General features: G+C 50.8%; 1 protein-coding gene across 1 annotated transcript in view; it reads right to left on the bottom strand.

The window, feature by feature from the left end:
* Positions 1-8,663: 8,663 nt before the first annotated feature.
* LOC144611746 (homeobox protein meis3-like) overlaps positions 8,664-12,244 on the bottom strand; it is a 189,701-nt gene continuing 186,120 nt past the window's right edge. Inside the window, exon 10 of the mRNA XM_078430979.1 lies at positions 8,664-9,313. Within this exon, the coding sequence (XP_078287105.1) occupies positions 9,027-9,313 (287 nt within the window). The 3' untranslated portion in view covers positions 8,664-9,026. The remainder of the gene's footprint in view (positions 9,314-12,244) is intronic.

Genomic DNA, 12,244 nt, shown 5'->3' with positions numbered 1-12,244 from the left:
TGCTGGTTTAGATGGAAGGTTGACACAAAGTGCTGGAGTATCTCAGCGGGTCAGGCAGCATCGCTGGAGAGAAGGAACGGGTGATGTTTCCGGTCGAGACCCTTCTTCAGACAGATGTCAGCGACACCCGCCCCCTCCCCTGACATCAGTCTGAAGAAGGGTCTCGACCCGAAACGTCGCCCGTTCCTTCTCTCCAGAGATGCTGCCTGACCCGCTGAGTTACTCCATTTTTCTGTGTCTATATTATAGTTCAGTTTTGTTTAGAGATACAGCGTGGAAACAGGCCCTTCGGCCCACCGGGTCCACGCCGACTAGCGATCCCCGCACACTAACACTATCCTACAGACACTAGGGCCAATTTATACATTTATACCAAGCCAATTAACCTACAAACCTGCACGTCTTTGGAGTGTGGGAGGAAACTGAAGATCTCGGAGAAAACCCACGCAGGTCACGGGGAGAACGTACAAACTCCGTACAGACAGCGCCCGTAGTCGGGATGGAACCCGGGTCTCTGGCGCTGTGAGGCAGCAACTCTACCGCTGCCCTATGTCCAGATCCCTCATGATTCTGATGGATTTAATGGGCCGTGCTTGGATGGGGCATCTCGGTTGGCATAGGCGTGTTGGGCCAAAGGGTCTAGACTTTACGTCAGACTTTAGAGATACAGTGCAGAAACAGGCCCTTCGGCCCATCGAGTCCACGCCGGCCACCAATCACCCGTTCTCACTAGTTCCACGTTATCCCACTTTCTCATCCACTCCCTACACACTGGGGGGCAACTTACAAAGGGGTGATTAGCCCACAAACCCGCACGTCTGTTATGGGGTGTGGGAGGAAACCGGAGAACCCGGAGGAAACCCACGTGGTCACGGGGAGAACGTGCAAAGACCACACACACAGGCAGCACCTGAGGTCAGGATGGAACCCGGGTCTCTGGGGCAGCAGCTCTACCCGCTGCGCCACTGTTCCGCCCCATTCAAAATGTCTGTCTGCTTGACTCAGAACCTTCCAAGCTCCAAGGAAAGCCACCTTAGATTCTCCAATCTGTCCATCATGAGAATCATTCTAGCATATCTTTATTTCACTACTACGGTTTGCCTGTTTGTTTTATTTCTATATAGACTAAACTCCTTTTTGATGTTGACTGTGTGGGGTCACATTAAAGGGAATAACATTCAGTGGAAGATAAAGTCCTGTCAACAATCATGAGCATATAAAATCATGAGAGGAGTAGATCGGGTAGATGCACAGAGTCTCTTGCCCGGAGTAGGGGAATCGAGGACCAGAGGACATAGGTTTAAGATGAAGGGGAAAGGATTTAATAGGGATCTGAGGGGTAACTTTATCCACACAGAGGGTGGTGGGTGTATGGAACATGCAGCCGGAGGAGGTAGTTGAGGCTGGGACTATCCCAACATTTAGAAAACAGTTAGACAGGTACATGGATAGGACAGGTTTGGAGGGATGTGGACCAAGCGCAGGCAGGTGGGACTAGTGTAGCTGGGACATGTTGGCCGGTGTGGGCAAGTTGGGCCGAAGGGCCTGTTTCCACGCTGTATCACTCTATGACTCTCGATGGTTATGGCGTTTATAGAGTTCTATGAAGAAGGGTCTCGACCCGAAACGTCACCCATTCCTTCTCTCCAGAGACGCTGCCTGTCCCGCTGAGTTACTCCAGCATTTAGCGCCTGCCTTATGTTTACATAATTCTTGTGCTGATGCAAGTACGAATTTCATTGTTCCCTTTCGGGACAAATGACAATAAAACACTCTTGACTCTCGACTCAAACATCTTTCCTAAAGAGGTGCCCAAAAACACAACAAAGTTCCCCAGTTTGATCTGCTGTTTCAGAAAGTTTACGGGCGCCGTCTGTACGGAGTTTGCACGTTCCCCCGTGACCTGCATGGGTTTTCTCCGAGATCTTCGGTTTCCTCCCACACTCCTAAGGCGTACAGGTTTGTAGGTTAATTGGCTTATACCCCCTTATGTTTTTCCCCCCACTCCATTCCCCTAAATCCTGGCTGATCTTTAGATTAGTTTAGTTTACAGATACTTCGCAGAAACAGGCCCTTCGGCCCACCGGGTCCGCGCCGACCAGCGATCCCCGCAAACTAACACTATCCTACACACACTAGGGACAATTTTTACATTTACCAAGCCAATTAACCTCCAAACCTGTACTTCTTTGGAGTGTGGGAGGAAACCGAAGATCTCGGAGAAAACCCACGCAGGCCACGGGGAGAACGTACAAACTCCGTACAGACGGCGCCCATATTCGGGATCGAACCCGGGTCTCTGGCGCTGTAAACGCTGTAAGGCAGCAACTCTACCGCTGCGCCACCGTGACGCCCCATGTCGTAGATATTGCTTCTGATATGTAGCTTGTTCAACATTGCAAAACACATGTGCAGGAAGGAACTGCAGATGCTGGTTTAAACCAAAGACAGACACAAAATACTGGAGTAACTCAGCAGGTCAGGCAGCATCTCTGGAGAGAAGGAATGGGTGACGTTTCGGGTCGAGACCTGCCTTCAGACTTTTTCAGACAAATTGCAATGGACACATTTTGGAATGAGATTTTCTTTTCATCATCTGCACCCTGGAAATGGACCAAATCTTCAAGGTACCAGCATGAATTAGGACGTTGGGACCACATTGCTGGCATGTTCAAATGTTCCCTGTCTACTCCAAGGTGCTCATTCCAGGCAATTTAATGTTGGCCAGTAGTCACTCCAAAGGACATTGTCCTTTTGAAACGTGGGCCAGCCAAGGGGCTGAGACTTCACAGTTACCTGCTGAATGTGGGAAAAGATCACACACACACACACACACACACACACACACACACACACGCACGCACGCACGCACGCACGCACGCACCCACGCGCACACACACACACACATGCACGCACACACGCATACACCCACACAAGCACACACACACACACACACACACACACCCCACACCCACACACACACACACACACAGACGCACGCACACACACACGCACACGCGCACACACACACACACACACACACACACACACGCACACACACACACACACACACACCCACGCACGCACGCACGCACACACACACACGCCCACACACACACACACAAACACACACACACACACACAAAATGCTGGAGTAACTCAGCGGTCAGGCAGCATCTCTGGAGAAAAGGAATAGGTGACGTTTCGGGTCGAGACCCTTCTTCAGACTGAACCCAGACTCAGCCTGTAGAAGAACTTCAGACTCAGTCTGAAGAAGGGTCTCGACCCGAAATGTCATCCGTTACTTTTCTCCAGAGATGCTGCCTGTCCTGCTGAGTTACTCCAGCTTTTTGTGTCTATCTTCGGTTTAAACCGGCATCTGCAGTTCCTTCCCACCCATCACACACATACAGATCAGTAAGAGATTGTCTGAAAAATGATCGTGAAATGAAACTGCAGATTATTTTAATTGTCTTGGGAGGCACGGTGGCTCAGCGGTAGAGTTGCTGCCTCGCAGCGCTAGGGACCCGGGTTCCATCCTGACTACGGGTGCTGTCTCTAAGGAGTATGTACGTTCTCCCCGTGACCTGCGTGGGTTTTCTCCGGGTGCTCCGGTTTCCTCCCACACTCCAAAGACGTGCAGGTTTGTAGGTTAATTGGCATTGGTTAGTTGCAAAATTGTCCCTAGTGTTAGGATAGTGATGTGCAGGTGTAAGAGGTGATCGCTGCTCGGCATTGACTCAGTGGGCCGAAGGGCCTGTTCACGCGCTGTATCTCGATAATCAAAAGTAAAGGCTTTAGACTTTAGAGACACAGGCCCTTCGGCCCACCGAATGCGATCACCAGCGATCACCCCGTACTCGAGCACTATCCTACACACACTAGGGACAATTTATATTTATACCAAAGCCAATTCACCTACAAACCTGCACGTCTTTGGAGTGTGGGAGGAAACCGGAGCACCCGGGGAAAACCCACGCAGGTCACGGGGAGAACGTACAGACAGCGCCCGTAGTCAGGATCGAACCCGTGTCTCTGGCGCTGTGAGGCAGTAACTCTACCGCTGCGCCACCGTGTTACTTAAACTATTTATAAAACTCAGGAGTATTTTATTCTCCACTATAATGATTAAAGTGGACATGGTTAATAATAAGGTGCGGCCTTGGGGGAACGTGTAGAGCCATGGGATTGAGGACTACACCGACATAGCTCCCTGAAAGTGGCTTCACAGGTAGGGTGGTAAAGAAGTCTTTTGGTACATTGTCCTTCAGGGTATTGCATATAGAAGTTGGGACGTTAGTTTAGCGATACAACGAAGAAACAGGCCCTTCAGCTCACTGAGTCCGCACCGACCAGCGATCCCCGCACACTAACACTATCCTACACACACTAGGGACAATTTATACATTTATACCAAGCCAATTAACCTACAAACCTGCACGTCTTTGGAGTGTGGGAGGAAACCGAAGATCTCGGAGAAAACCCACGCAGGTCACGGGGAGAAAGTACAAACTCTGTACAGACAGCACCCGTAGTCGGGATGGAACCCAGAATGGAACGGAGTTTGTACGTTCTCCCCGTGACCTGCATGGGTTTTCTCCGAGATCTCCGGTTTCCTCCCACACTCCAAAGGCGTGCAGGTTTGTAGGTTAATTGTAGGTTAATTGGCTTGGTAAATGTAAAATAAATTGTCCCTAGAGTGTGTAGGATAGCGTTAGTGTGTGGGGATCGCTGGTCGGCACTGACCCGGTGGGCCGAAGGGCCTGTTTCCACGCTGTATCTCTAAACAAAACTAAGCTAAACTAAACAGCATTTAAAAGACACTTGAACACATACATGGATCGGGGTTTGGGCCAAATGTGGACAAGTGGGACTAGCTTTGATGGGGCATCTTGGTCAGTTTGGATGAGCTGGGCTAAAGGGCCTGTCCGTGCTGAATGACTCTTAAGACTCTATCAGATAAATTTGCCAATAACGGATCTGAAATTAAAAATGCGCCATTCAAACATTGAATGAATGTGCAGAAACAAGGAGCTGCAGATGCTGGTTTACAAAGAAAAACACAAAGTGCTGGAGTAACTCAGCGGCTCAGGCTAAGAGGGTTAAGAGGGAGAGATAGATTTAGTTTAGTTTAGTTTAGAGATACAGCGCGGAAACAGGCCCTTCGGACCACCGGGTCCGCGCCGACCAGCGATCCCCGCACACTAACACTATCCTACACACACTAGGGACAGTTTACACACACACCAAGCCAATTAACCTACATACCTGCACGTCTTTGGAGTGTGGGAGGAAACCGAAGATCTCGGAGAAAACCCACGCAGGTCACGGTGAGAACGTATAAACTCCGTACAGACGGCGCCCGTAGTCGGGATGGAACCTGGGTCTCCGGCGCTGCATTCGCTGTAAGGCAGCAACTCTACCGCTGCGCCACCGTGCCGCACATAAATCAGCCATGGTTGAATGGCGGACAAGACTTGGTGGGCCGAATGTCCTAATTCTGTTCCTATCACTTATGAGAACTTGGACTGAAAGACTGTGACCCATCCAATTGTCAAGTAAGTGCGGTTACACCTTGTTAGTTGGTCCATGCATTATTCCATTCATCCATTTCCCAAATCCCACATCCATTTCTCTGGAGAATTCCCGACAACATTACCAGGAAGAGTCCAAAAACTATTCCAAACAAACAGGAGGCGGAAACGCACAATGTTAACCTTACACGCCGAAGGTAGACACAAAATGCTGGAGTAACTCAGCGGGACAGGCAGCATCTCTGGAGAGAAGGGATGGGGTGACGTTGCGGGTTGAGACCCTTCGTCAGACTCTGGAGAGCAGGGGGCAATCACAGAGGGGGAACAACGAGAGAGGATGGTGCAGAAATCTCGTCGTGAGAGGAGGAGAATGTCTTCGGAGAAGGCATACCCTGAGGACATTTCTCAGTGGGGCAGACAAAATGCTGTAGGAAGGAACTGCAGATGCTGGTTTACACGTATAAGATTATTAAGGGGTTGGACACGTTAGAAACAGGAAACATGTTCCCAATGTTGGGGGAGTCCAGAACCAGGGGCCACAGTTTAAGAATAAGGGGTAGGCCATTTAAGACTGAGATGAGAAAAACTTTTTCAGTCAGAGAGTTGTGAATCTGTGGAATTCTCTGCCTCAGAAGGCAGTGGAGGCCAATTGAATGCGTTCAAGAGAGAGCTAGATAGAGCTCTTAAGGATAGTGGAGTCAGGGGGTATGGGGAGAAGGCAGGAACGGGGTACTGATTGAGAATGATCAGCCATGATCACATTGAATGGTGGTGCTGGCTCGAAGGGCCGAATGGCCTCCTCCTGCACCTATTGTCTGTTGTCTATTGACCCAAAATGCTGGAGTAACTCAGTGGGACAGGCAGCATCTCTGGAGAGAAGGAATGGGTGACGTTTCGAGTCAAGACCTTCTTCATTCTGAAAGTCAGGGGAGAGGGAGTCATGGAGCCACTGTGAAATCTGCTCAAGAGATGCCTGTGAATAAGTTCTCCTCCTCTCTCCAATGAGAGTTTTCTGCAACCCCCTGTCTCGCTGCCACCCCCCCCTCCCCTCTGTGATTCCACCTACCCTCCATCTCCACCACCACCATCTCCTGGAGCCTCCTCCACTTTGATCTCTCCCTTTTCACACCTTACCCTTCCATATCTCTTGTCTCCCTCTCCGTCTGACTCAGTCTGGTGAAGGGTCTCGAGAGAGAAGGTTTTCAAGTTGGATGTAGCTCTTCGGGCTAACGGAATCAAGGGATATGGGGAGAAAGCAGGAATGGGGTACTGATTGTGGATGATCAGCCATGATCATATTGAATGGCGGTGCTGGCTCGAAGGGCCGAATTGCCTACCCCTGAACCTATTTTCTACGTTTCTATGTTTCAATGACCCGAAACGTCACCCATTCCTTCTCTCCAGAGATGCTGCCTGACCCGCTGAGTTACTCCAGCATTTTGTGTCTACCTTCAGTGTAAACCAGCACCTGCAGTTCCTTCCCACACATTAACCTTTCACGCCTTGACATTCAACGGACGTTGGCTACCTAAACATCTTTTTATCAGATCGAGGGCTTACTACGAGGGGCATTTTGGAGTTCCGCTCACATTCAATTTGCCAATTGCGGAATAAAACGGAAGAAACTGTTCAAACAATTCAAAGACAAGCATTTTTGGGGATAACTTGGTCATTGTTACTGAGGGGAATCGTGGTGAAATATTATCGTAGCCTGTCTGGGAATCAATTCAGATATGGACTTCGCAGGTATACCTCTGCAGGTGGACAGTAAGGTATGCTGAAACAGATATACACAAATATACACACCAGAAGCCCGAGAGAGATAAACCAGGGCTGACTAAATGACCAGAGACACCATCTTTAGTTTCTTGGAGACTCACGATTCTGCAGATGCTGGAATCCTGAGTGAAAAACAAAATGCCCGAGGAACTCAGCGGGTCAGGCAGCGCCTTTAGCTTAGAGATACAGCGTGGAAACAGGCCCTTCGGCCCACCGAGTCCATGCCGACCATCGATCAATGGTTCCATGTCATCTCACTTTCCCACCCCAGGTTTAGTTTATTGTCAGGTGGACTGAGGTACAGGGAAAAGCCTTTATGTTGCGTGCTAGCAATTTGCAGAGGGCCAATTAACCTGGAAACCTGCACCTCTCTGGGATGGGGGAGGAAACGGGGAACACGGAAGAAAACACACGTGGTCACGGGGAGAGCGTGCAAACTTTGCACCGACTGTGATTGTAGTCAGGATCCAAGCACAGGCCCCTGGTGCTCTGAGGCGGCAACTCTACCACTGCACCATTGTGATCAAAGATACTAGAGGAGCCAGATGGACCACTCCGTTGAAATCGCCTATACTGAAGTGTAGTACGCAAAGGAGCCATTTTAATAAGCAAAACCTGCCTCTCGCAGTGTAATCAGTGTTTTGGGGGAACAGTATGTGTGATGATACCATTAACATGCAGAATATATCTCATCTATCAACTCGAAGGTGTCACAAAATGCTGGAGTAACTCAGCGGGTCAGGCAGCATCTAGGAGAGAGGGAATGGGTGACGTTTCGGTTCAGACGTGATACCTTCGATTTGTACCAGCATCTGCAGTCATTTTCCTCGTCTATCAACTCACAGATTTTTGTTATTTTTCTTTTTACATGTTTCTGCCAGTTTCTAAAATGGCCGCCGTGACGTACTACAGTTTTTAGGGTCGAGTGGTCTATCTTGCTCCTCTAGTATCTTTGGTTGTGATGCCCAAAATCTCTGGAGGGTCCCAGCCCGACTCGTCATCTGTTCTTTTCCCACCGCAGATGCTGCCTGACCCGCTGAGATCATCCAGTGCTTTGCCTTCTGAGGTTTCTGGCCTAGTTCGGCTGGCTCTTTCTCCAAGATGGACGTCCCACTGTCCAAAGGGCTTTACACTCGGTTAGGAATCGGTCTGGGGGTCCAGTAAATGCCGCTTGAAACCCTGACGCTCCCCCACATCAGGAGAGTCGGCATCTTGGGTTACGACTGATAAGGAAATTGGTTGCTTCTACTTAAAGCCTGCCTCCACCTCCCCTGACCACCCCACTCTCCCTCCCCTCCCCTCCCCTCCCCTCCCCGCCCAAACAAAACCCCCACAGACTCAGTGTGGAAACAGGCCATTGGATTTCTTCGTTATTTTTTTCTTTATCTATTATGTATAAAAGAAAAATCTATCGGAAACCAAAAGGTACAAGTTAATTTAGTTCTTCGTTCTTCGTTCGTTGATGTGACAGCACAAAAACAGCTCGCGTTGTCCTTCCTCTTTCAGTGTTTGTCGATTTACATTATAAAAGTCCCGGAGGGGGTAGTTTAATTAAGATGCTCCAGAATTGGTCCTTGTTCAAATTCACAAAAAAAAGTACATTTAAAAAATAAACAACAGTGGTCACACACACAGCAGTCTGAATTCCAGTTTGTGCCCACAAGGCTGGACATCTTATTAAACTATTCCTCTTCTGTACATTTTCTTTAGGCTCTAGTGGGCGTGGACGTCCATGTTGTGCCCACTCTCCATGGATTCTCCGGGGCTCAAGATGGCGGCGGCTGGCGGCGGCGGCAGGGCTGGGTGAGGCGGTGTCCGGCGGTGCATCATCAGGGCTGGGTGGTGGGGGTGTCCGGGCAGGAAGGAGTGCAGCGAGGGTCCGTGTCTCAGCTGGGCCGGGTGCGGGGACATGGGGAGCGGCGGGTAGCCCTGCTGCGGTGCCATGCCCATCCCCACCGCCGCTCCCGGAGAGACGAACTCGGCCGGCATTCCCGGCAAACCTGCGGTGGGAGGGGGGGGGGGGGAGGAGGGGGGAGACAGAGCCAGAAGGTGAGACCGACCGTCCGCGCCTATTGCCAACGACCGCCGACGTGGGCAGAACCCCTGCCCCACGGCGCTGGAGACCCCAGTCCCATCCTGACCTCGGTTATAACGTGAGATGGAACAGGAGCAGAATAAGGCCATTCGGCCCATCAATCCACTCCGCCATTCAATTATGGCTGATCTATCTCTCCCTCCTAACCCCATTCTCCTGCCTTCTCCCCATAACCCCTGACACCCGCACTAATCAAGAATCTGCCATAACAATATCCACTGACTTGGCCTCCACAGTGGCAAAGAATCCCACAGATTCACCACCCTCTGACTGAAGAAATTTCTCCTCATTTCCTTCCTAAAGGAACGTCCTTTAATTCTGACGCTACGACCTCTCCCACTAGTGGAAACATCCTCTCCACATCCACTCTATCCAGGCCTTTCACTGTTCTGCTGTCTGTGTGGAGTTTGCACCATCTCCCCGTGACCTGCGTGGGTTTCCTCCTGGTGCTCCGGTTTCCCCCCACATCCCAGAGATGTGCGGGTTTGTGGGTTAATCGGCCCCTCTGTTGATTGCTCCTGGAGTGTCGGGAGTGGATGAGAAGGTGGGATAATGTGGAACTAGTGTGAGGGGGTGATCGAGGGGCAGCGCGGACTCGGTGGGCCGAAGGGCCTGCATCAGGGCTGTCATTTGCTCCACTCCCCTCAGTGTGAGCCACTATTAGGGTTTCTCCACCCTCCCCTCCCTCACCCTCCCCTCCCTCACACTTCCCTGCACTGCCTGAGGAGTGGGAACAGGGTTTAAACGATCACTACAGCAGATCTCGGGCGGCACGGTGGCACAGCGGTAGAGTTGCCGCCTCACAGCGCCAGAGACCCGGGTTCGACCCGACTACGGGCGCTGTCTGTACGGAGTTTGTACGTTCTCCCCGTGACCTGCGTGGGATTTCTCCGAGATCTTCTCTTTCCCCCCACACTCCAAAGACGAGCAGGATTGTAGGTTAATATGCTTGGTGTAAGTGTAAAATTGTCCCCAGTGTATGTAGGATAGTGTTAGTGTGCGGGGATCGCTGGTCGGCGCGGACCTGGTGGGCCGAAGGGCCTGTTTCCGCGCTGTATCTCTAAACTAAACTAAACCTCACTCTACCCACTGCTCTGCGGCAGCCTGTAACTATTCCCCCTGTCTCACTCCTGAAGTCCTGAAGAAGGGTTCCCACCCAAAGCAATCCCTTCCTTTTTCTCCAGAGATGCTGCCCGACCCACTGAGTTACTCCGGCACTTGGTATCTATCCCCTGACTCACTCATCCCTGGATTAATCCCAAAATTCCCCTCTCTTGAACGTTCCTGCATCGATCCACGGCCTCATTGAAAGCAATCGCTCTTGATGAAGGGGTTCATTTTGCCCCTCAAGGTCGATGTTAGACACCTGCCAACAACCCTCCCCTCACCCTGGCCCAGCCCAATGAATGCTGCTGATGTGTAGCTGGGGATGTGCGAGTGGGCACTGGAAGAGGAATTAGTTTAGTTTAGAGATACAGGGCGGAAACAGGTCCTTCGGCCAACCGAGTCCGCGCCGACCAGCGATCCCCGCACACTAACACTATCCTACACACACCAGGGACAATTTACAATAACACCAGGCCAATTAACCTACAAATCTGCACGTCTTTGGAGTGTGGGAGTAAACCGGAGCACCCGGAGAAAACCCACGCAGGTCACGGGGAGAACCTGCAAACTCCGTACAGACAGCACCCGTAGTCAGGATGGAACCCGGGTCTCTGGCGCTGTGAGGCAGCAACTCTACCGCTGCGCCACCGTGCCGCCCTGGTGCAGTGGTTTACTGCGGTAACTGTAGATTGATCACTGACCACGGGTTTATCCGACGCTGAAATGCCCTCAGAATTCCTTTCTCTCAGAATTCAACCACAAGCGGCACGGTAGCGCAGCGGTAGAGTTGCTGCTTTACAGCGAATGCAGCGCCGGAGACTCAGGTTCGATCCTGACTACGGTTGCTGCACTGTAAGGAGTTTGTACGTTCTCCCCGTGACCTGCGTGGGTTTTCTCCGAGATCTTCGGTTTCCTCCCACACTCCAAAGACGTACAGGTATGTAGGTTAATTGGCTGGGCAAATGTAAAAATTGTCCCTAGTGGGTATAGGATAGTGTTAATGTGCGGGGATCACTGGGCAGCACGGACTTGGAGGGCCGAAAAGGCCTGTTTCCGGCTGTATATATATGATATGATATGACAAGAGACTGCATTGTGGGTGCAGCGGCGCCAGAGACCCATGTTCCATCCTGACCACGGGCGCTGTCTGTACGGAGTTTGCACCTTATCGGACAAAGTCAGCATGGATTTACCAAAGGCAAATCATGTCTGATGAATCTTATAGAATTTTTCGAGGATGTAACTAGTAGAGTGGATAAGGGAGAACCAGTCGATGTGTTATATCTGGACTTTCAGAAGGCCTTCGACAAGGTCCCACATAGGAGATTGGTGTACAAACTTAAAGCACACGGTATTGAGGGTTCAGTGTTGAGGTGGATAGAAAATTGGTTGGCGGACAGGAAGCAAAGAGTAGGAATAAACGGGTCCTTTTCGGAATGGCAGGCAGTGACTAGTGGGGTACCGCAAGGCTCAGTGCTGGGACCCCAGTTATTTACAGTGTATATTAATGATTTGGACGAGGGAATTGAATGCAACATCTCTAAGTTTGCGGATGACACGAAGCTGGGTGGCAGTGTTAGCTGCGAGGAGGATGCTAGGAGGCTGCAGAGTGACTTGGATAGATTAGGCGAGTGGGCAAATGCATGCCAGATGCAATATAATGTGGATAAATGTGAGGTTATCCACTTTGGCGGCAAGAACAAGAAAGCAGAGTATTACCTGAATGGTG

This window comes from Rhinoraja longicauda, chromosome 41 (assembly GCF_053455715.1).
Source record: "Rhinoraja longicauda isolate Sanriku21f chromosome 41, sRhiLon1.1, whole genome shotgun sequence".
Lineage (NCBI taxonomy): Eukaryota > Metazoa > Chordata > Chondrichthyes > Rajiformes > Arhynchobatidae > Rhinoraja > Rhinoraja longicauda.
The sequence above is the reverse complement of the archived record's forward strand: the minus strand, read 5'-3'. Positions and strand labels throughout refer to the sequence as shown.